Source organism: Ambystoma mexicanum, chromosome 2p (genome assembly GCF_040938575.1).
Source record: "Ambystoma mexicanum isolate Mex_15411 chromosome 2p, UKY_AmexF1_1, whole genome shotgun sequence".
NCBI lineage: Eukaryota > Metazoa > Chordata > Amphibia > Caudata > Ambystomatidae > Ambystoma > Ambystoma mexicanum.
The window spans coordinates 1,392,556,225-1,392,581,689 of record NC_090923.1 but is presented as its reverse complement, the minus strand read 5'-3'; the positions used below and the strand labels follow the sequence as shown (position 1 = coordinate 1,392,581,689).

General features: G+C 44.2%; 1 protein-coding gene across 1 annotated transcript; it reads left to right on the top strand.

Annotated features, from left to right (window-relative positions):
- The first annotated feature begins 3,493 nt into the window (after window positions 1–3,493).
- LOC138567538 (cyclin-dependent kinase 5 activator 1-like) lies at window positions 3,494–13,362 on the top strand. The gene has a single exon (XM_069645826.1). It carries the CDS (start codon window positions 4,880–4,882, stop codon window positions 5,747–5,749), a length of 870 nt encoding a protein of 289 aa, XP_069501927.1. The 5' UTR covers window positions 3,494–4,879; the 3' UTR covers window positions 5,750–13,362.
- Window positions 13,363–25,465: the final 12,103 nt, after the last annotated feature.

Genomic DNA, 25,465 nt, shown 5'->3' with positions numbered 1-25,465 from the left:
AACTCCCACTCACTGCCTCGTGGCATTAGATTGGAGGGCACTCGCAAAGGCACTCACTAACACAAGATAAATATTACATAATCAGAAGTCTGTGTAGCAGCAGAAATCCCAAAAGCAGCGTTCCTGGCAGTGCTAACAGTGCTAGCAGGTGTGACCTGTGCCCAATGGGCCCCCTACTATGACTGCGATTATCACCTTGCACAACCTCGGCTATCTTAAAGAGTCCACAGTGGGAGATCTTCACATTAACAACGATAACAGCTCCTTGCGCTGTCCTTGTGGATTAAAAGTAGAGTTATGCAGACACAGCAAGGTTTTTACAACCGTAGTACCCCCTAGTAATTGAGACCAGTTAGCACTCCACTTTACCTGATCTGGTATCCGCAAGTTGCACACAAACTGCGTTAAGTGCTGGAGTTACAGCGACTGTTCTCCACTCAAGGCCAGATCAGGGGATGCTGCCACTCCTGGGCTTCTTTCACAATGCAGGGCCGAGCGCCAAGCTCAACATTTTTCCTGGCTTCGACTCACCCACAATCTCTGCTCTTGACCGCCTCTGCAACAGCACCACAGCAGGAGCACCGTCTCTAAGCTGAGAGGAAAGTACCTGGAGACGAATGACAAATGAACCTCAAGCCACACTGCCTGTACCCGGACACTTTCTCACACAGAATGGGAGCCGCTTCTGACGCTGTATTCTAATTCCAATATTTTCTTGAAGCCTCATCACAGGTTTTAATAAGGCAACGCTGACTAATGCAAATACGAGTTCTGGGTCTTTAGCGGAATGCTTCTCTTCAAAGGTGTCTTGGCTCCAATAACGATCTAAGGAATGGCTGCAGGAGTCCTTCCTTTATCCTAAATTTGAGCTGGATTTGCCCACAGAAGAAGAAACAAAATTATAAGATAAGGAATGGCCCATTTGAAACTGCACTTTGAATTCTCCTGGAAATGCAGCTGTCACAAAGAATAGTTATTTTGCACTACATAAGTGGGGATCAAATAAGGCATTAGCTTGCACAATAAGTGTGTTTAAAATAGAATAGATTAGGTGACAGGAAGGCGTGTATACAAGATCAGGACTCACTACAAAAGTAGGGCAGGGAATTGTAGGTAGATAAGGTTGCTGCTACCCAAAGGGAGGGAAATATGTGATAGGCATGCACCAGGAAATCGGTAGATAGTAAAGCAAATGTGTCCTGCAGAGAATAAAACGTGACAGCAGTTGCCATTTTTAAAACTGCACATGCACAGCAGAAAATAAACCCTAAAACGTTACAAAGGCCTTGTAGCTAAGCACGCTATTTGAAACAAATACATTTAATTCATGAAAAATGCTGCAGTGGCTGGACATAGCTGCCTCAAAGGAATGTCCAAAGCCAGGACACCGGAGGGTAGGTTTACATAACGGAACAAGATACCAGTGTCTGGGCAGCGAGCGTTCAACCATTAAGGTAAATCAGTTAAGACAACACAGCAGACCATTTGCAGTCCATGGGACGAACGGAGTATCTCAGGAAATGTTCTATGTAGTTGACATATGAATGTCTCAGCAATCGGCTAGGCATGACAGGGAAGAAAGTGCGGCTAAAAAGACAAAATAATTGCTGTGATGAAATCTTAACATGGTGGAAGCAGCATGACTCATCACAATAGTTATTCAAAATGTGTCAAGAACAGAAAGAAACGGTTACTGTTGCAAGACAGAGAGGGCTGGAAAACTGGAATTTGGGCAAGGACGTAATCTTTGAAACTCAGATATCATGGTGCAGATAACATGGGCTGTTTTATTTAATCAAGAACAAGCGCGATACACTTGTCCTCTCCTCCCATCTACATACACATGTCATCATGCCGCCAGTTCACAGAGAGTGTGACGCCATGTTAACTGATAAGCATATGTCCTTTTCACCTCAGAAGTAATTTAGAGCTTACCAATAATATTCGAGCATGATGAGGTTGTACATTTTATGGGATGTTTTATGGGTGGGACGTTAGATAGTTACCCAATCAGTAGGGTGGGACATATAGATACTATTTGTAGCTTAGCAATGAGAACCAATGAGCAGTAGAGATAGGTTTCCATAACTTAGTGATCATGATGACATCAGAATGACTAATTTGCATTATATAAATTGTGTTTTCTGCTCAAAAGAGGAAGAATTTGAAAGAGATAGCTTGGCTGTTGATCTTGTTTTTTCCACAGCTTTTGCATACTTCCAATAAAGCTGGGTGACTTTGCATTTTTGCCAGAGCACCATCCACTCTGTCTTGTCTCTTTATTGGCAAATACCAGGTAGGGGGCTGCACTGTTTTTGGACCTCTGTTTTCAGATAAAATGACCAGAGTACCGGCGAAAGTCTTGTTGTCAGCCATTTAAGAGTATATGGTACTCTAAAAGGCATTATGCAGTAAAATACAAAAGTGCCTACGAAAATGTTAAAAAACACACAGTAGAAAAACATCTGCTGCAACCAGACAGTCATGGACACATCATGCAAGTAACCACAAAGTTGGTAAAGACAAACATAAGGGGACTGAAAGTATCCCTATAGCAGCTCACTGTAAGGTGAAGATTGGAGTGTAAAATGAACAGAGAACTTAGCAATGGAGGACAGAGTCCCACTAAGGTGACAGCCATAGGGCCTGATCATTGCCTGCTGAACAGATGAGCTTAGCAAGGTAAGTAAAGCAGAAGGCTGCAATTACCTCCAAAAAGTAAGGCAGGGTTCAAAATAACAGCAAAAAAGGTGTGGGTGTCCATAGATATCCATGAAGGGAAGCAAGAAAAACAAAATCTCCCCTAAGAGTTATAATGAGAGAGAGAAAACTCTTAGTCCTAGAATAGCAGAGGCTAGCTAAAAATGCTCCACGTAACATAAGACGAAATAAAGGCAGAACCCCTGACATGACATAGCAACACTTAGGATTTCACCCCACAATCAATTACATAAAACATCAGTGCCTAAAGGACACGTCCAATGTCCTCTGGTATCAATTTTTGCATAGTCCTCCTTCATTTCTGCAAGCCTTGTGTCTTGGGGATCATGAGATCATAAACACCAGCATGCCTTTTGTTATTCAGAAGATGCCCATCCAGTCCTATTTTCTTCCTGGAATTCTGGGGCTTGTAGTTTTGTTGCTTTTCCAATTAGAAATTCGGAGCTACAGCTCTCCAGATGAAAGACAAAAAATCAGGTCTGGGACCGGATAAGCATCGAGCGTCCCAATTACATGGGGCGTGTTGGCACTTGGCGGGCATGTAAATTGCATTGCATCTGACCACCCCATCTCCCGGTGTGGGGGTTATATATTTGCAGGCGCGTCTAATCAAGTAGCATGCGTTGTTTATCTCCAGGAACAGCGAAAAGGGTCGATGTAAATAGGTGATCTTAAAAAAAAAAAGAGGTGGGTAGAGCCAACAAGCCACAGCCTTCTGCAATTTGCTCCTCATCCCCAGCAGCGGGAGGGGCGGGGTGGCCGCCTCTGACTGTCGGTATTGAAATCAGTTGGCACGGGAAGGTGGGGAGAAGGGGATTTAATGAACAGAGAAGGAAACAAAAGCAACACGCGCCCTCAATGAGGGTTAAGGCGGGGGGTGTCATTAGCCACCACCACCCGCAACAGGAGCCTGGGCTGCGCGGTGAGCAAGGCACACTGGAACACGACGACGGGAGAGTGAGGAGCCTGGGCTGCCATTGACATAGAAAGGAGAGAAAGAGCGAGCCTGGACTGCAGCTGTCAGAAACACTGGCAGCAGAGAGCGGACTGAGCCGCCGCGAGGAACCCGCGTCCCCGGGCTGCGCGCTGAGGAGAGGGCGCCGCCGCGAGGAACCCGCGTCCCCGGGCTGCGCGCTGAGGAGAGGGCGCTGCCGCGAGGAACCCGCGCGCTGAGGAGAGGGCGCCGCCGCGAGGAACCCGCGCCGCGCGCCGAGCAGAGGACGCCCAAGGCACACAGACGCCCTGCAACGTGGGGGCTCGCGTGTATGAGCTCGGCGGCGTCTGAAAAGGCGATCCCAGGTGTCCACGGCAATCAACGTTTGTTTTTTTTTTTCCTTCCTGCCTCCCTCCCGCGAAGATGTGTGTGCCCCTGCAACACTGAGGTCCAGGAGGCTTGGTTTCCGAAAAGAGGAGCGCTGTTGCTGTTTTGAAAATTAGCCCTGTCGCAATTCTCCTCCGTGCCCGAAGCTCGTCAAGATTTCACGTGGAAGCGCCGAGAAATATCCCCGTTATACGGAGAATAACGGTTTCTGGGCTAATGCGTGGGCCAGCACCATGAACAAAACCGACCTGTTTCGCGGGTTGGTTAAATCCTGGGGTCTGCAGAAAGGTATTTTCCAGCGGTACTACTGATTCTATAGTTAATAAATATTGCGTGTATCCCTTGCATCCTGCTGCTGGCTGAACCCGACAGGTGATTGAGGACAACAGTGAGGAAACCTGGGCTTTTGGCTGAAGAAATATTGCAAGCATTCCGAGGTTCAGGTTCCGCGGAACCTTTGCATCTGGGGGGGCAAAGGGACCTTGGCAAGGAGCCACGGCGAGAGGGCACGGAATATCTCGCCCATGCGGGCAGCACCCGGTCACTCTTCGTCCTGGGTGTCCAGTTAATTGGCTTTCGTGCTTATTCTCGCCAGCTAATCCTCTGTCCTACAGCTGAGCCCGTCCATGGCCAACCAGCAGGCCTGACGAACACTCTGACTTTATTTGACACCAAGCAAGTGGGGGGCACTCGCACCCCCCGACCCCTAACCCGACATGCATTGAAGTAAGGGGACCTTGGGAAAAGGTGGGATTCTGTTGTGAGAGCTTTCTAAGTTAGACCTTCTGCAGAGACTGTGTGGGGAAGGGGTATCCCTGCGTGCAAGCTGCTGCCACCATGGGCACCGTACTGTCCCTGTCGCCCGGCTCCAGAAAGGCCAGCCTGTACGATGATGGCCCAGGGTCCCTGTCCCACTACTCGTTGGAGAGTAAGGCAAAGGAGAGCAAACCCTTGAAGAGACACTCCATGTTTATCCCGGCCTTGACCTGGAAGCGGTTGGTGGCCTCCACCAAGAAAAAGAGTGGCAGCTCCCGGAAGGGCACAGCCAACAACCAGAAAGATGTGGCCCTGCTCAACAGCGAGAATGTCAAGAAGTCCTTGTCCTGTGCCAACCTGGCCGGCAGCTATGAAACGGGCACCCTTCAGCCAGGCCCCAAACTGCAGCAGGCCTCGTCCATTAAAAAGGTTCCAGGTTCTCCTCGACGGGTCATTGTACAGGCTTCCACCAGCGAGCTGCTCCGCTGTTTGGGAGAGTTTCTCTGCCGTCGCTGCTACCGCCTCAAGCAACTTTCACCTGGAGATCCCATCCTGTGGCTACGTGGCGTGGATCGCTCTCTACTTCTCCAGGGCTGGCAGGACCAGGCTTTTGTCACACCAGCCAACGTGGTCTTCGTGTACCTCCTCTGCAGAGAGGTCATCGATGGTGAATCGGCTGGCAGTGAGCGGGAGCTTCAGGCCGCCCTCCTTACTTGCCTTTACCTGTCCTATTCCTACATGGGCAATGAGATCTCCTACCCACTCAAGCCCTTCCTGGTGGAGGCGGCAGGCCCGCGGGATGCCTTTTGGGACCGCTGCCTGCGCATTATCGATACCATGAGTGGGAAGATGCTGCGCATCAATGCTGACCCGCATTACTTCACCCAAGTCTTTGCTGACTTGAAGGGCGAGGGTGGCCGGGGAGACTATTCTAAAGTGCTGGATCGGTGACTTGCTCTATGGAGCCGGTGATAAAGTATCACCACCAGAGCACCTGAAGATTGGTTACCCTGACATTCCTTTCTACCAAAAAATGATAAATGATGGGTTGTTGGTTGAGGCTACTGCCTGTCCAGTCTCTGTTCAGTGAAAAAACTGAAAGTGTCCAGAAGTTGTAAGGACCAAGTCCCATTCAACTGAGTTATTTCTGTAAACCATTTGACCAGTCTAGAGTTTGCCTAATTTTCAGATGGAACCGCTGTCCAAAAAAAGTTGCTGAAATGAGACATAACCCCCCGCCCCTACTGAAACATATTCGATAGTTTAGGCACTTGGGGAGATGGGCACAGCATGCAAATTCTATTTTCAGTTGCCACATTTGAGAGAAGGAGCTTAAGGGCACTTTCACACGAGACTGTAAAATGTGCCAAACCTGTGACCGTTGACCGGTCAATTTCCCTGTTCTACATTTCCAAGGACCATCTACTCCCTACCCACCCATTTTTTTAGATGGGTGGCTGCCGCTGACAATGGAACGTCAACGTGCAAGACTTGAGGCTTCACCGCCACAAAGGGCAAGATTGGCTGAGTGAACTGGCTACCCAACCTGGCAATGGTCCCATTTTTCCGACTGGCTGGTCTGCTCACAGGAGCAGAGCTCTGGGAGAGGAGAGCTGTTGGGCGGTGGGGGGGCGGGGGGGGGCGAGTCCTCATCAAATGTATACTTGGAGTTTTTTTTTGTTTTTTTTTTCCATCTGGGGTTTGAAAGGAGGCACTGCACAAGGTTTGTGAGGGTGGGAAAGGGCACAATCCTAGGACAGGAAAATTGTGTGCTACTGGGGGTGAAATTGGTCCTACTTGGAGCCAGAGGCACTTATAATGTATTCTAAACACTGTCTGTCTAGGCCAGCAAGTGCCTGAATTTGAAACCCCACCTTCTACTGTAGTTCACCTTCTCGTTGCCTATCCTGTTTGTGGCCGAATATTACCCCCCCCCTCCCCACGCACAACAAACGAGAGCTCCTGAAATGCACTCGAAAGCAATGTTGCAATTAAATTAAAAAAAATCACACGAACCTATAATGTATATTTTGGTCTTCTGTTGGCAACGTCTTGTGTGGTATTCGGGAACCATACACCACGGTCCGAAAATCTGCCTTTTTAGGTATCCCATCGAATACCGCTGAGCGCAAATGGCTGGCACAAGGGTTGCTATGTTGCATTCCAAGGACACTTCTCATAATGTGTGGCACGCTCTTTGCTGGGGATACAATGGGGTTGCTGTCATTGCTCGTTTCCAAGAACCTAAAATGCAGTCTTCATTCCAAGGGTCTCAGACTGCCCCGTGTCAGCAGATCACACGGTGCGCTTTGCATTCTGGGACGCTTTCTAGGACTTGTAGTGCTGCTGTATAACTTGAAAGGCAACACTGCCGGCACAAGAACTGTTTATACTAGCCGGGTCTAGCCCCACAGGGTGCTGCGTAACATGGCACAACCTTTCTGCCTTCTCGTTGCCTTTCAGTAACTCTCGTCTTTGCATGCGAGGTCCCGGCGCTAGGTCATGCGTATCGGCCCAAGGTTCCTCCTGGTTGTTCTCTTGCTGCACGTGGTTTCTCGCCTGCCATTGGCCTTTGAAGGCCGAGTGCAGCCAGGTGGGCCCATTGGGAGGAGGTGGTACAACTCTCACCCAAACTATGTTTTATACCTTTTGTATTCTGGAACTTGTATCCCTGTATCTGGGGTTACTTTTAACTACAAGTACCAGAACACAAAGAAAACCCGGATTGTATAAGCATCTTTCAATGGAATGGGGTACGTCGGCCTGATTCATTTTGTATGCGGCCATTATACCAACGTCATGTTAATTAACGGCATGTCAGAAAACGCCTTCCATGTCATTTGTTCATCTTAATTTATGTCGAAGGGAAAAACGGGGTGTTTGTTCGGAAAAGTCTATATGGGCAATGCTGGAGGGGAAGCGTGGGGTGCGGGGGGGGGGGACTGGGGCAATGTGGGTACCCCCTGATAGTCGGGAATAAGACCAAAGAAAACGATCACCCCCCCCCACGTTAACAGCTTTGGCTTTTGTGTAGGCATGGGGAAAGGCGTTTTCCAAGCACTGCTGTAATGGTTCCAACTAGTTATAAACGTTTGCAGCAAAATGGCGCGAGTACCTGCATATCGAATACCTATACACCAGCCAAAGCTGTTGGCTTTGCGTTTACCAGGACTTCCGTGAATGCCACCCGTACTGCTGATAAATCAACTGGCAGAAGGCCGCCCTGGCTAAGACCTTCTTTTTAAACCTGCAGCACCTTTATAACGCCTTTAGACCATTCATTCCCAGAATACTTTGAAATCACACTTGCATACGTTTTGAGCGCACAGTTTGATGTTGCAGCTTGAGAAAGCTAGCTCAACAATATTCTGGAGGGTATGTTTTGGGCAGTGCGAGGCAGGAAGTGGGTGGGAATGGCCATAGGGATTAGTGTTTTGGGGGAGCTGCAGTTTGGTAAAGTGCCGGTAGGCCTTGCTGAATTCAATCGAACATATGACCTACCCCGGGCCCCAAACCCGTGGTGGGCAAAGCAGCTGTAAGGCTGTTGATCACGTGCGTGTGCAAATCGCAGTTGGGTTAAAGATATCCATTCATCGTTTGCAGGGGAACCGAGTGCACGACGTTGAATGGGGCGCTAGCCACATCTGCTAATTGGGAGGCCCCTTAGGTTCAGGTGTGTGTTCTGGAAATGGGTCTATGGGCATCATCGCGGGTTAGACGGCAATTGTGAGGGCCGATCGCTCAGGAGCAACGCGTTTGTCTTGGAAGCAAAACACCTGCTGTGCAACACAGGTTCGAATCTCGATCCCGCGCTTAGAAACGGATCTTGGGTATTAAGCGCATTATAGAAAAACACATCTTTATTATGGTAAAATGTGTTCTTTTGGTGATCTATACTTGCTGCTTTGCCGCTCCATCTAATGATGGGTTTAGAAAAACATTGGCCATGAGAATCGCCTGCTTGCTAGTGGTGGTATAGCTTTCCCTCAAAAAGCAGCAAATGTCTGAGGCAGCATACACCCCAACGGGGGTGTCCTATGGCACTTAAGAATGGGGAGGAACTAAAACCCATACTTTGGTGGGATGTAACATTGCCACCGGCAGAACTCAGTTTGGCAATATTAGCCATGCCAGTACCCTTACACTCGTATCAAGGCCCTATGTATATTTTATGGTTTTCACTCAATCCACGAAGCTCGTGGTAACAGAACATTTAAAGATGATGACCCAGATACAAAACAATTCCAAAAAAGTTCCCCCGTCCCACCCCCAAACGTGTTGCACAATTCGAAACTTGATAAAAATAGAATGCACACGTTGCTTCGGTTTTGTTGCAGTTTCTATAGTATTAATTCGACTTTATACCCATTCTGTATTCTTCACGTACTCGCCGCCCTTTCAGAACTGTTGTTGCTGCATTTATGCTCCATGGACACCTTTTCTCTGCTCCTTCCTTGCAAGGCCGTCATCCACAAAATCCCGAGATAAGGAAATGCCACCTCTTGGTGGGTGTGTTACCCGATTTCCACCTTCTTGAACCTGTAACAGTTGCAGTAATGGCAAATTGATGTTCCATGGAAGAAGTTTGGGCTCCAACCTTTATGGGGAGTCCCTTCTGTCTCCAGTCAGTGTAAGGTCGGTCTCCTGAGTTTCCCACTTTTGGCAAATACTCAAACCTTGCTTGTTTTGTTTTTTAGGGTTTAGAGTTTTCTGCGCTGAGATTGCTGGCGGTGGGTCTCACTTGACTATTGTTGTAGAGGATACTCCACTCATGAAGGGCACCTAACCGACTGGGAGGGCTGGTGCAGAGTCTGGTAAACTCTCAGCAGTTCAAAGGCAAACAGCCTGCTGATCCCTCTGAACTCTTTGGCAAGTACAGAATTTAGGACTGTTGCTCTGGAGCAGGGTGGCTTAGGTACTGCCATGATGCCCCACTAATTGACCATGCTGGCTTGGGTTGTTGTAGGGTGAGCACATCTGGAGATCCAAAGGTTGCAGATACCTGCTGCAGTGCAGTAGGCGGATCCCGTTATGCACATGGCTCCGGAGGTTATCCAACGTGTATGACTGGTGCCACCATCCGTTATGATATAAATGCACTGTTATAATGACTGGTTTTGTGGTTGCTGTCAGATTTTCTGTAAACGGGAAGTGGTATAGTCCCAGGACCTGGTTTGTAGACTTATTCATTATTGTACATGGATGGGTTCCTAATGAGATTGTAATGGAAGATGGGGAAGCTAGAGTTCTGCCTTCGCTGCAAATTGCTGCTTGTTGGTCTTCTGTGTTCCTATACCAGTAGTAGCGGCAGGAAGTCTTGTGACCTTGATGGTTATAAGTTAATGGGTGGTTTAACTGAAGCGCATCCCGCAATGTGTAGCTGATGCATGTCCCGAGATGCGGGGATGTCCGCAGCTGGTCATAAGACAAGTATGGATGCAACCTGATCTCTTCAGCACCAATCACGTGACAGTACCAAACTTGAAACTGCATTTGTGCTTTAGATGTCATGTAAGGTTTATTAAATGTTACACAGGGACTCGACTGCTGCCTTGCCTAAGATGTCCTCTCAATTTGGTTGCTTTCTTGGATTCTACAAACAACGTTCTACTTGATGAGTTGGGTGATGTCCACCTCGAGAGGTCAACTTGAGTTGGTTCCAAGTTGATCACTACAGCAAGTGATCTTCTTGCATTGATTAGAAGGTGTCTTTTCTGACGCCATGCCATGCATACGTTCTATGGACCGCTATCTTGCTTAATGCCCCCTTGTATTTGCCATAGGTTGATGGTTGCCGGGACTTCTGCTTTGCTACATGCAGTGGCCCTATGATGTGTGGTTGAAGTCCATTTTGTTCTTCATTAACGCACCTGGCAACGCAGGTACACCTTGAACAGCCATGCAGAATTCATTATAACTTAGTTGGACGGGGGTGGGCTACAACCGATGCCTTGGGATGTTCTCTACTGGTTTTTAGTACATTGATAGTTGCAGGGCCTGAGTTCTCACTTGTGACATTGCCCAGATCTGGCTGTAACTAGTGCAACTGAGGTGAAAGTGTCCTTTGCACAACTGCTTATTGGGAACATTTTGCCACCTTTTAGAATATTTCCTCTTTTCAGAGGCTGGTGCCAATATCGCGTCGGAGATGACCTTTTTTGTGAATATTTGGTCAGCGTTATAAGGGTGCATTTTGCCTGTTTTTATCATGGTAGAGTTCTGCTGTGCTTGTGTGCGATGAAGCAAATGTGTAGGGTGCTTAAGCGTCGTGTGATCGATGTAATGTTGGCTGAAATGTGCCAAGGGAAAATCTGAGCTTAGGACGCTCTGCCATCGTTCGTACAAGATGGAGATACTCTGTGCGATGGGGTTATCTTATTTATTTATTTTTGGCTGTGAGCCTTTAAGATTTCTGCTGTGACGGGATCCACGTTAAGATTTCAGCTTTGACCCATTTGGAAATCAACTATACGATGGGGCAAATGCATGATTTGTCGGCTTAAATGTAATTTACATAAGGAAGTGATTGGCTGGAGGGTGCTTCCGGTGTGTAAACCGTAGATTGCAGCTCTGTAAACTGATAAACCATAATGTCTGCCAATGATCGCAACTGCACTCTCTCGGTGCAGAAACCTTGGTAGTGGGACGGCTGAAGGCCATTACTAATGCAGCCTCGCATTGCTGTAGTGTGCTAATTCCATGGGAACCTTTAAAGGAAGGATGGAAAAAATGGTGTCCAAACAGTGAGTGCTCTTTGAAATCAGAAGGAAGTATTCCTATTAATGTTAAGACATGACACGGGCTAGTCGTTTTACAGCGTAGTGCCCTAATGTAAACCGCACGCACTTCGCTACACTGCAACAACAAACAAACCACACATGGTCTTATACAACAACACACGACGGATTTCACACTAAAAAGCTCAGCGAGCTGTGTTAACCGAACTGAAGCTGCCAACTGCACATCACAGCTCTCTTGCGCTTTCTCCAAACTTTGTCCTAACGTACCCCAACCTACCCCCCTTTTTTCAGATCTGCTAGGGGACCACTCCGGTGGTGATAGTGCACGGTATAAATATCCTTTAACATTATTTTCAAATGTTTATCGTCAGCAAGTGACTTAACATAATATACCTCGATGTCAGGAAGAATTTTGCCCACGTTGCCAGGAGGAGACTGTAGGTTTCCTAGCTACACATCCAACAGCCCAATCACTAAGCCTAATTTTATGATTTGCGTTGCGTGTTCAGTAAACATGCTGGAGGTGAGAACGAGCGATGGTGATCTAGAAAAATGTAGGGAGAGGGCAAGGGAGGAAGTAATCTAATGATGGCATTCTTTCATAGTAGTGGGATTCACATTCCAGGCGTTTGTTTAGATTTGTGTATTATTCCTGTGCTGAACGAAAGGTGCAGAGATGGTTCCCACCCTTAAAAAAAAATAATTTAAAATGTATGCTTTCTCGGGCACCGATTTTTGTGAGGTGGGCAACAGTTGGAGACATGGTGCAGAAGGACTCTATCGCAGGAATACGTCATATTTAGCACACACTGTCCACTTGCTTGAGGACCACCACATTGCTGCTATAAGGAGTGGACAGAGGTGCGTGCCCACCAGGGGCGATGGGCGCACCTGACTGTATATAAGTTAATGACTACGTTGCTTTTTTTTTGTATGTGTGTGTTTGGGAATCTGCATGTTGTCAAAACGTGCTGTCTGTTCTGAGCTTCGGTCCCAAACGTAGTGGGGATGTTTTATATGTACATTTTGTATTTAAAGAATAACAGAAAAAGCATTGGAAATTGTACTGCACTGTTCAGAAGAGGGTGTTTGGCCAGAAGCATGATTGTTCTGTGTCCAACGTTTCGAAAGAACAGAATATGTTTAGTTGTGCCTCTTCGTTGAAGCTTCTTTGGAGACGTCTATGGAACAGTATTGTCCATCCAGGAGTTTTGTGGCATATTTTCTGATGTGCACAGCCGCTAAAAAGAGGGACAACGTGGCTTCAAAGGAGGGGTTGCCCCTGTCTTTCTTTACCATAGGAGACATTTTATTTTCATTTTTGGTGGAACAAAGCAAGAAATGATTGGATGAAGGAAAATGACTGATGTAGTTCCGCAGATGGTTGCATCACCCAAAGAGCAGAGTTATGTTGCAGACCAATCTTTTGTCTCCCTCTTATTGGACTGTGCAGTATTAACTGGGATACTCGATGCAAGCTCTGGTGTGGGACACAAAGACCTTTGGACACTGGCCGATGCAATGTCCATTCCGTTTCTTGAGCTCCTGAGCTTTTCTGGAATGAGCAGAAGGAAAAAGGCTTTATTATTTAAAGCATTTAATTTATTGGAACTTGAATTATGAGTAGGACTTTTTCAGGTTCTCTTGAGTTGTCGGTTATCCTGTCTTGGACCTCCCTCAATGTGAAACCTCTATCTGACGGGAATTGGTGGGCCAGTCTCCTTAATGGATGATCTCTTTGGCACGGAGGAGGGCGGGCGGTGGGAGGCCTTTTGCCCATGACAAAACAGTGGCACTTTATGCAAAATAAAAACTGTAAACCAATCCCGGATTCAAAGTGTTTTTTTGTTGTTGTTCTTTTCAATTTAAAAAATCGAATATTTTAATTTGGCTATTCTTGCCTATGGGATAGGGCAGAGCGAACGACTGGCCTTAAAGGATCGGCCGGGCAGAAGGATCACCAGTGCACCTGCTCCTCAGGACGCTACTGCCTAGCTTCAATCGACGTGTGCCCTTCCTTTAAGCTCTCCCCTTAAAGGAAATATGATATTGCACCCTTATGCTGAATTCCTCCTGCTTCTAAGCACTGCGGCTAAATGTGTTGATATTGGCTAATTTAATCCTGCTCAACCCGTGTCCTCTGGGGTGAGAGTTTAATGCGCTAAGCTACCTGCCCTTGACCTGTTTAAAGTAGTATTTACAGGCAGCAGAAATTCTGATGGGAAGGCAAATGGGAGCTGCTTTGTTCTCGGAAGAAGCAGAACAGATGAGCGCGAGGTTTAGGGGTCTGGGGGGCATCAAAGTGGATAATCTGGAGGAAAAAGCGACTGTGGTGGGGGGAGCAGCAGTGCTACGAAAAGGCCTACATTGCTTTAGAACATTCAAGACTGAAAGGGGTATGTGTAAGGCAGTTCCTTTGTTATAGAATCGTCCATACAGTTCACGTGAATTGCAGGATTGGAATGGTACTTTGTGAGATGGGCAAGCTTACCTTCATAAAAGTCACACGCATGGGCGTAACTTTCATGGCATACTTTTTTGTCCCCAGTGAATGGGTCACCTTTTCTTCTGAGGTCATGTCTCCCCCAACATTTTCAGCAAAGTTTCTCCACTGGTCACACGCTTCTTTTCAGCAACACAGGTGACGTCTTCCTCTGCACATTTTTTTGGGGGGACTCTTTTTACTATGTATATTCAATGCGGGTCGCTTCAAAGTAAGACTAAACCGAAAGTTAAATGAGGTAATCGACTCTCCTACTTAGGCTTTTATCAAGAGATGATCAAACTTTTATTAAAACCAAAGTCAGGCATTTTATATAACGTGACAAAATTAACAACCCATGGTGAAGGGAGAGCTTGCAATCTACTAAAGGTTGTGAGCTATGCCTGAGAAGGTTGTTCAAACTTCAAACAATCCTAGACCTGTCCTTCACTGACTGGTAAGCCAATGGTGGAGAATGAAGAATAGATTTTGGTGAACTGAAAAGCGAAGAGAAATCAGTGGATGGATTTATGACTTTAGTTTTTCAATTCACTGAAATCCTGTTCCTTCTTTACGGGATTAAAACCACCCTCATTAGGTCATTTTACATTAGATGAACTCAATTTTGAGTGACCTTGGTCAACCTTTCTTAACTCTTATGGGAGTCCCTCGCCCCCAAACCCAAACCTATATATATATATATATATATATATATATATATATATATATATATATATATATATATTGCACTGGATCGATTCGTCCAAAAGTACAATGACATAATGTACGTTATTTTAATCGCTGCACAGCAAGGCATTTAGGATGCTATAGTTGGCTAATGGGCAGGGGGAGTGGCCTAGCTTGTTATACCTCCCTTCCTGGGCCAGCGCGCCTCTCTTTATTAGAGAATTGCATCCCACCGTCTAAGATTAGCTGCTTCTCTGCTGGCTTCAGTAAGTATCACCGAGGCTGACCCTCTCCCAAGAAAAGGCAATGTGCTTCCACAGGGCCCAGGTGATACAGGACTTCTGGTTTATTCAGGTGACCTGGGCAGTTTAACGCAGCCCACCCCCTTCCTGGTCTATAAGGTACATCTTAAGTTTAGGGTGTCCTTTTGGGGGTTGCAAAGCTAGCATCAGAGGACTTAGCAGCATAGCCCAGAACAGCTGAAGGCGACAGGGATGACTGGTATATGGGCGCAATGTAAACTGTCCAGTCAAAGCAAAGGCACCTAACTGAGATGAGTGACCTTCTGATGGCCCAGTACCCAGAAACAAGCATACCTAAAAGGTATATAGACTTTGCACCCAATCCATGAACCATTTTTTTTGGCCATTTATGAGCATTACACTGGGATTGATGGAGAGAAGATTTGCAGAAATCGCCCCCCCCTCTCCCTGCATTCACGTACCAATACAGCAATGGATTTAATGGTTTGAATGCTTTTAGGGTGAAAAATGTGTAAAAGTGACTTTATGGTTAATATATGTTTAATAAGTGCCGTTTACTGCAGTAACCTGAAACCGCTTCAGTTACGGAAAATGTTTGGAATTCAGTGAAACAACATTTTTGTTATATTGTTGAATTGGTTCATGACAAAGAAAATACACTTTTCACCAAGTATGAGTTGAGCACAAATACAAGAGACACATACTCAATACATAAAACATTATAAAGTAAAAACACACCAGGAAATGAGTAGGAAAAAAAGGCTAATGGATAAAAGTAAAATCTTGAAACCATTCTCATCGTACAAGTTAGTATGTATAAAACATGCATTTTCTTTTGTTTTTGTAATCGTATATGGTAAAAGTCCTTGATATTTGACATTCCAATAAAATACATTAGAAGGAAAAATCGAAGTCCACAGGGCAACAAAGCATCTAAACAAAAGAAGTGTAAACCATTTGGGAGTGAAAACCATTTCACGATCATGCTTCTGAGACCATCACAACTCAATTTTATAGCATTAAAAAAATTCAAAAGCTAAATAATTACTTGATTTGAGTGACCACACAGGAAATAAAACCATAAAGCATCACAATCAATTAAATTAGGTCTATAGATACATTTCTAAAATAAACCATTTGTTTATAAAGAAGCATCAGATACATTGCAATGTGCTTTAATGTTTCTGTACTATTTGCATTTTTACAAAATCTACATACTATAAATTCCTTAGGTAATTTTAACTAAAACTTCTTGTGTCAGTAAAATATTTGAACAACATCATAAAGAGATTACGACTTTTTTTGGGAATAAATGTAATGTTGGTAATAGCCCCACCTTTTTATGCTCCTTACTAAGCTGTTGAAGGAGCTATAACTATATAATCTTTCAATTGTTTGACTCCAGACAGCCACATCAATTGCTTTCTTAATGAGCATTAATTTGTTTGCTGTAACTTCAAAAGTATAGCCCAATATCTCCACAATGTCACTACATAATCTAACAAACTGTATCCAAGTTTGATTCTTATCCTTTTGTATCGATTGCCCAATATCGCCATCAAGAGTTTTCCATTGGGACAATACATTTCAACATCAAACATAAGTATTTCCACTTAAGCATAGTCAGGAGAGAAATTAAACCCAATTTGTATCTAATAAAATACCCCAACACGCAATTTGGGAGATTTGGTGCTTTTATGGCTTTGAGATATTCCGATTTCCCTTCATAAAAGCGCACCAGAGGTTAACGGAATATTTTTTCCATAGTTTTTGATGCATCTGGGAAACGAGACGTTCAGCCTCTTACAAAAATTATCATTTTCAATTTAGATGGTTTATGAAAGATTGGAACACTTAAATAAGTAAACCTTTTGGACACTTGTAATTTTATCTTGATTTAAAAACTACAAATAATGAAATGGTTTGAAATCCATAATCTTTCTTTTATCAGAATGAATACTTTAAAAATAAAAAGTATTCTTGGCTTAAACGGCAAATGCAGAAATCCATTTCTGGAGGTCACGTTGTGTACAATCGCGCAACATAATATCTGCGTAGGACAACCAATAATACTTAAAGGAAGGTATTGTAGGGGAAGCAAAAGCAGCAGTAGATAAACCCTTTAAATCTGATGGATTTAAGAGACGGGGAGCCAAAGTGCACCCCTGCCTCAAACCTGTGTCTGTGAATATCTTCTTGGATAATAAACCTTGTTTGCAAGAGCTAACCTGAATGTTAGTATTATTGTGCCATAAAACAACCTCCTACTAGCCCTTTAGGGATCCCCCAGATCACAAATGTATACCAAAGCGGAGGCTACTAAAATATGATTTATAGGTTTCCCCCTCCCCACACCAAATACTGTAGCAATACGACAATAAAACCATTCATAGTCGTGATCTGTTGTTTACAAAATCCCACTTGGGGCTTAATCTACCCGACTGAACTGACCATACCTCTAAATGACGCAAAAGAATTGATGCAAATATTTTTTCATCGGCATCCATGATCATAATGGGTCTATAATTGGACAGAGTATTCTGCTCTCTGTTTTGATAAATTGGGAGGACATGAGAGGTATGCCAGGAGCCAGGCAGGATACAGTATCTAATAAGCCAATGGGGGAATGGTTGAGCACTAGGAACTGTGTGTTGCTGCGCCTATTTAAGTTTAATAATATTTGATTACACCGGCAGTCGGTAGGTAGAGACTAGAAGGCCAGTGCTCGTGGTGCCTAATAGATACGTCCTGGTAGCTTGGTGTTAGTTTTACTCAGTTGGCGCTGGTGTCGTAATCCAAAAGCTTTATCCACTCAGCTGAGTGGGTAGGTAGAGTCCACAAGATTTGTTACTTTTCATTCATTTTTATTTGGTTATATTCGTTTCTCAACTGCCTTTAGTACAGTCAAAGTGTCTTAACATTGTTCGACACGTGTTTTGACCATAAAGTTCTTTATCAAGGCTACCGAGATTGATAAAAGTAAAAAAAAAATATCATATTGCATTATCATAACCGGTGCGGTGTGCAGAGTGAGAGTGGTTTATAGTGAAGCATTTCAGTTCATATACATTTAGGTGATACCGTGGACTACGTTGAATAGCGCATGAGATTGGTTACCCTTTGCTTTCCACTACTCCACTTAGTATACAAATCCTACAAGATTGTTTCCTCAAACTAAGACCCATTCTCGAACCATGCGTTGCCAACGTAGGAAGTTGACCCAACCTCAATAGGAGTATGAATCCAAATGAATGTAGTTGAGGCACCACTCGTATGCTCTCAGCTTTGTAATAAAATGTATTCAAAGTATAGGAATCCGTAGACCAATCAGGCTCCCAACTTATGTCCTCTAGCAGTTTTCTAATTGAGTTCGAGTAATCCCGATTCCATTGGAAAATACATGTTATTTAACATCAGGCTCCACCGCTTTAACAACGGGCATTGGGGATCTTTCATTATTTTAAAATATAGTATCCCTAGCCTCCCTCTAACCCGCCCAACTAAAGATAGCAGCCATAGCTCTGATCTTAAGGCGGCCAGAGGGATGCATATCGCGAGTCCAAAATGCTTTTCCAATACTTGCCCTCCAATACATTTAGTCACTGTAACTGAGCCGCTTTCAAAACATTGTCCTCAAGGCCATAGAGAACTGTGGAGGAAAAAGCATTGTTTACAGATCATCATGATCCCCCTTTAAGCAATACCCTGCTGTTTCTCGAGCTGATTTACAGGTTGTATTGATTACCATCATTGATTTTGGTTTCTCGTATGGTAATAGTTCTTGTGTTTTAGTAGCGTTAATAAGAACACCCAGGTAGCAATAGTTCGTCAACCTGATCAATTATTCCCACTGTTGTGTGCGTTTCCTTGGCTAGACACCTTTCCCAGCTAAACTACATGTAAGTAGACTCCATGTGTGGGCACCTCCATGCCCTTGTTTGCTACTTGGGAGTTGGCAGCACGCCATTGTGTATGCAATCATGATTACGGGTTGGATTCAACTGCCAATCGAGACCACTGAAGCCTTCCTGCCTGAGCCTGTTGCCTCAAAGGTCCCCTGCAGATCCTGTTCTGTGTATGCACTGAAGAATTGTTCTCTTGACATCCGAGCAATGGCCTGCCTCTTCAGCCTGAGATGCTGGGTTTTGTAAATTCCAATGAAAGGTGCATACGACCTGTGACCTATGGAACCTTGACCCAACCTTAGCAATAGAGGCTGAATCACACTCTACGATCAATACCTCTTGGCAGTATCCTCAAATATTGTGATCTATGTAGCAAAGCCCATATCACCTTCGTCTACAGACCAATTTAGTGGCAAGTGGGGAGGCAGCCTTCAGTGCCAGAAACATATTGTCAGAAGCATCTACCGGCTCGGAGGTGCCGCCTGTGCATCACCTAGTACCAAGGGGCAATCCTATGGGGTGAGTACCAGCATGTGCTAGGGGTCTAGATCATAATAAATTCCTCTGTGCCTGACTCCCTAGCTTGCTCCCCTCCAATGTAGTCCTTCTAGTGTTCCTTAAAAGCCTTCATCGTGGCCCACTAAGCCCACAGCGATGACACAGCTGGAGCCTTATGATAACCACGCTGGAGAAATTCTAGCAATGCCAGGAGCCTGCATTGGAATATAATGAGCGATCAGAGATATTGTTGGTTCTTTCGGTGAGCAAGTAATGTACTGCTTCAATACTTGACTTTACCTGAAATAGAACAAGATAGTGATGGCTTTTATTTCATCTTTTATCTTTAAGTTGTTCTGTAGTAATCATTTTACCATCTATATACAAATCTCACATTTTAGTGATGCCTAACCTTTCAAAGTGAATCGGGAATAATTTATCAAAATATGGGTAAGTTCTTTATTCCAGACCCACGGCTAAACCAGGTGCAGGATTCCTGACCCGGGTTTGATGAACAAAGTTGGGTAAAAAGGAAGTAGGTGTGAGGAACCAGGCATGAGACATGGACTTATGGTTTTGGTAAAAGACTTTTATTAATGTAAAAGGGGATGGGGTGGGGGAATGAGACTCTATCCCTGCTCTAGGAGGTGTTTGCCTACCTCAAGTCATTTCCCCCAACGTGTAGGTTGCAGGCAACATGTTGCTCGCAGCACCCTAAAATGTTGCTTGACAGCTGTTCTATGCCACTGTGTGGAGACCAAGAAGGAGGCACTGCTATGGTGATGAGACACCAATGGCAGTGTAGCCTGAGCCAGGAAGGTTTTGGAAAGCTAGATAACAGCATGTCAGACGGATGGACATGAAACATTGCTTGCAGAGGCATCATCGCAGCAGTGGGTAAAGGTTGAAGTTTTATGCTACCAGCCAGCCATAAAGTCACTCCCCACCTTCACTCTCTACATTCACACAGCACACATTTCTTACTCCTCAAGAGACCAATCTCACTAGCCACAAGCTACTGGCGAGTGCAAATGTTGCACCCTGGTCGCAGACAGCCAAAGGGTGGGGCTTGGGAAGGTCTCTGTAGACTGGAGCACAGACGGCTATTGCTCTCATCACTGTGGTCTCACAGGTTTGCACTACACAGGCAGCGTTATGTCGGAAGCTACTGATGTGAATATTGAGACTGCAGATTAAGTGGGACTCGTGAAGAATAAAATACTACTGTTGAAAACGAAGGCAATAATCATCTCCTGCATCACCGACACTCCCAGGGCCATTTAGGTGGGAAATGCACTTTGACCAAGTGAGTTGACAATTGAGGGGAACATGATGGCCAAAAACTAGGCAAGTCTGGCATACCCAAGGAAGAGAAATAGGACGTCTGGTGTAATCCACAGTCAAACGCCCATTAGTGTACCACCTTGTACTGGGCAGTCTAACTCGGCAGTACTCTGCAATCGCTGACTGCTTGGAGCTGCAATACAGCAGAGGCAGCAGCACTGGCCAGAGCAGTTACTTCATCTCTGCAGCAGCAGCAGCTGGCCTCCATCTATACCCTGGGAAGGTGTAACAGGGCTTTTATCAGCAGTTTATCAAGTGCACAACAGGCAAATAGGTAACATGAGTGCCCAAGTGGACAACATTAAATAAGCCCCAATAGGCTTTTTTGTACATGCAAGTATGTATTTTTTTCTATCCACCATTCGCTTTCTTTTTTTATTTATTTTGGTTTAAACAAATGTCTTTTATAAAACAAACATCACATCTTTCATCTTTTTTTAAAAAAAGGAAAGGAAATCCATTTGTTACTTTAAATTCCCGCTTCCTTGTCTCTATAAGGTTCTTACATAGAGGAGCACAGTCAGGTGGCAGGATCGCAGTTTCTTGTCTGTTGGTCCAGAGTTAGAATTTCTTTCATCACCTTTTCTTATTGCTGATGACGGGCTTAGCCTTAGGCTTACTTTGTTGCCTATCACCATCGGCTCCCACCATTCCTTGTATGATAGTGTAGGACAATATTTCACATAGATGGTCAGATAGTTGGTTCTTTAACGTTCTTAGAGACTTGCATTTAATCCATAGATGGAATAGGGATTCATTCTGGTTCTTGTTATTGCAGTATCTGCAGTGGTCTTGGTCCTTTCCCAACTGTTATGGAAAGCAGTATTTCCCTCTTTGGTAATATGTTTAGTCTTGGTCTCAAAAACAAGTTTCGATGGTACAAAGATGGAAATTTGGAGAGGTAAAGAGGTAGATTGCCTATGTCTCTTCTCTCATGTGCTAGATCCAGGGCTCGTCTGTACTCTCGATTCCTGTGTGTCGATTCAATCTTGGTGCCGTAATTTCATTTTGATATTATCCGGATTGGTAGTTAACAATTCAAGTCTACCACCCAGATGCATCTTTTTTCCACTCTTCCAATGCCCATTCGATGTTATCGCCTTTTGGTTTCCGGAGAACAGTCTGTAATTTCACATTTCCTATACAGTTGGAGGGATTTACATAATACTATCGAGCACAGTGATTGAAGTCCAAGTTCGTATCTCACCGTACTGATTGGAATGCACATTGGAAGTCTTGGTACTCCTTTCCAGAACAGAGCTTCAAGTCTGGTCCATATAGACCATGATAGATTTAACACTGATTCAGCTCCATAGGTTCGCACTGGTTGCACTTTCTGCTTGTACAAAGTGATAGGAGGAATTGGAGTAAACTCCCCATATCTCCTATGCAATGTTCCCTCTAATTTTTTTTTCTCTATGTGCGAAACCGGTTGGTTGTTGTGCGCCAGTTTTTTTCCATGTGCGCAACTGACTAATGAGGTAAGCCACTTTGTCAGCTACCATCGCAGAAGACAGTTTGGAAAGGAATTTCCTCTTCCCAGCCACTGCAATTCTTTAAAAATCTTACAACACTTTTTCCAAACACATAAGCTAAAATAAAATGTCATATGTGATTATACAGAAAACTCATCAACCAGTACAAGACTTCAATATCTGCCACAGTACCTTGCAAACGTACTTCTGCGCAGAGAAAAATGTCGTCCTCATTACGATTTTGGCGGTAAGTTGTAAAGTTGGTGGTAACTCCATTACTGCCAACTTAACCACTGTGCCAAATTACGATTTTGGCCCTGGAGTGGAGAATTTGCAATCCTCCAACTCAACGCCGAAATCATCAGAATTTCCACTGCTGTAATTCCACTAAAAGAGCCACATTGAGTATAATGGACTCAATATAAATGTGGAATTACACCTCCACCACCAGTGTAATCCAGCGGAAATTCCTCCGGGCCAAGTGGCAGTAAGTCTTTAGTTTAGGCAGTATGCTGGCAGATTTACGCTAGGATACCGCCCCAAGTCGTAATGAGGCCCTGTATGTTTTATGCCACTGGAAAATCACTCATTTCTATTACAAAACAAACACAAATATCTCATAACTGATGTGGCTGTCATGAAACTCAGACATTTGCCGATGGATTATTGGCAATTAAAAGCAATCTGTCAAAAACATGCTGAAAGGAGTTCTAGTGCCACTTTAATGAAGTAATTCAAGGGCCCGCAGAACTTGCTTCTATTAATTTGTGTAGGGATTATAATTGCATCAAAATAACTGCACCTTAGAATATGATGATCCAAAAATCCTGTGCCTCTTCTAACTATCCACATTACGTTCTCCTGTGGGTAGTGATAACACCAGCCTTAGAGCTAAGAGACATATGCACCATGCATTTATACTCCCTAAAAAAGGAAAATGTGCCTAACAAAAACGAGAAACAATGAACATATCATTGCTTCATCCCATCAAGCTCCACTGATATTTTTCTGAATTAGTGACCTGTAGAGCAGTGGCATAGGAAGGAAGGAACTATAATAATATTAATGCCCAATCTCAAAAAGGAATTTTATGGAGAAAGAACATCTTTTAATAAGCAGAAAGTATCCCTATTGGCAAAGCTAATAACTTTTTTACTTCCTGAAAAATTATTTGACTTCAAAGTAGGGAGCCAAATCTGATTAGAGCCCTGCTTGTACACCTGACATAGGGAGTGAAATGACATGCCACATAATAAAGTGTACTGTTTTCTCCACCCTTCCACACCACAGCCGAGATGAAATTAAACAAGACCCTTACTGAGGTTTATTGTGGAGCCCAGTTTAAGAAAATCAAACATATATGCCTGTTAAGTTAATTGCATCAATTCATCAGAGGTACAACTGATTGAGTGCCTTCTTATGGATCGCTCTTCTGTAATTCTTTGTGATCAGTTAAATAGATACAGCGAGAGGCTAGATAGTGTACACACAGAAAACATGGTTATATTGAAAAGCCCTCGGCATTTGAGCATAGAAAGAAAAAGAAGGTGCTGTTCCCTAGATTGGTACTACAATTTCCTATACATTTCCTATCTTTTAGCAAACACGCAACACATTTCCTTCAGTGTACTGCCGAAACGTCTGACTTGGGCTTTGAAATGTGATGCTTCGTTCATCACCCTCAAGGAGTGATGCATCCTCCCATATCCTGCCCCAGCCCTTGTGCTTGCCTCTAATACTAGTTGATAAAGCACTGAAAAAAGTGAGGGGTTGGAGCCGAAAGTGCTCACTGTGATATTTGCAGACCTACAATACTTTGCAAGCAAGCCATATTTAAATGCCCCAACATATGATCTGCATTTTAAGAATGTCATGACTCTGCATGTGCCCAATTCTTTTGCAGTGCATACAAGAATGTTTGCAACATACCACCCTGATATCATTGTGTAGGATTACACAAGTGCTCAGTGAAACTGTTTTTGTATAGAAGCGAGTTACCATATCATTTTTGAAGGTCTATGCCCAAAGGAATTCTGAACACTTGGAAACAATGCAGATTGTGTGAAAAGCATTCCCCTGTCTGAATATCCGGTGCTTGATACTATGGACAAGTAATCCCAGGCATAGTCTATATCCATTTAGAGGGCAAATTTCTATTTGAGTTTTGTAATGCATTAACTCACAAGGGGGCCACTTCAAAGCACTTGCGTGACATATATACAAAGAAGAGGAAGTATGGGATTTGGTTACACATCCAAGTACCTGATTACTTACAGTCAGTATCCGATATTTGAGCTGGTGGTTCAATTATATAGTGTGGGCGACGCTTTTGGTAAGGCACAATGGGTAACAGAAATTCTGGCATGTGAACGTTATTCATGTTGTTTATGTTACAACAAACATAAAACAAGTGGATGTAGGTACACGTCTGCTAACCTTTCGCAGAGCCAAGAGACGAAGAGTCAAGGTTGTCCGGTAGTATCTTAATGTACTCTGGGGCAGAAGTTCGAGTCATACGGTAAAAGTGTGGTAGAGTCAGGTTTAGGAGTCATAGGTGGGGAGGGAACATTGTTGGTTAATGTGTGCAGGCATATCTTAGCTTATATTCTTCTGTTCATGGAGCCAGTTTTTCATATTAGTTTTTAACCTCTTGTGTTGTATTTTGCTGGATTTTAGGTGCATAGTAGTTAAATGCAAATTGGCAGAATATCAAGGCTAGTTGCTTAATTTAAGAGAGAAAATTTCAGGTAATTGCTATGGCTTCTGCCTTATTAAATCTTTTTGAATAGGTGGGAATTGTCTGTGCGCGCTGCTAAAAATCTTCTGAGCGCCACCCAGAAGGAAGCTGGGCAAGCGCACATCCGCACATCTTAGAGGGAACATTGCTCCTATGTATGATCTTTGCTTGGGCTCTTAGATTCAAAAGTTTTTCTCTCGGCACATCTAGCCATGGTTTCTCATTTATATTTCCATTCAATAGTACACCAAGATATCTCATTGTGCACACTTTGTCGATGGATTTTCCCTATGTGCCAGTTAAATTCTCTTCTCCCACATTTTTGTGACGCACTATATTTCAAGATTCTCAATTTCTCCACAGTGATCTTTAAGTTCTTCTCTTTTGTATATTCACAAAATCTATTCAAGCTTCACTACAGACGGATTGAGGTCAGGCCGAGAATGACCAAGCCATCTGCATAAATTATCCAGAGAACATGGAAGACTTGAATTTCCGGAGGAAAACTTCGTGCCTCTATTTGTGATTCCTGAAGA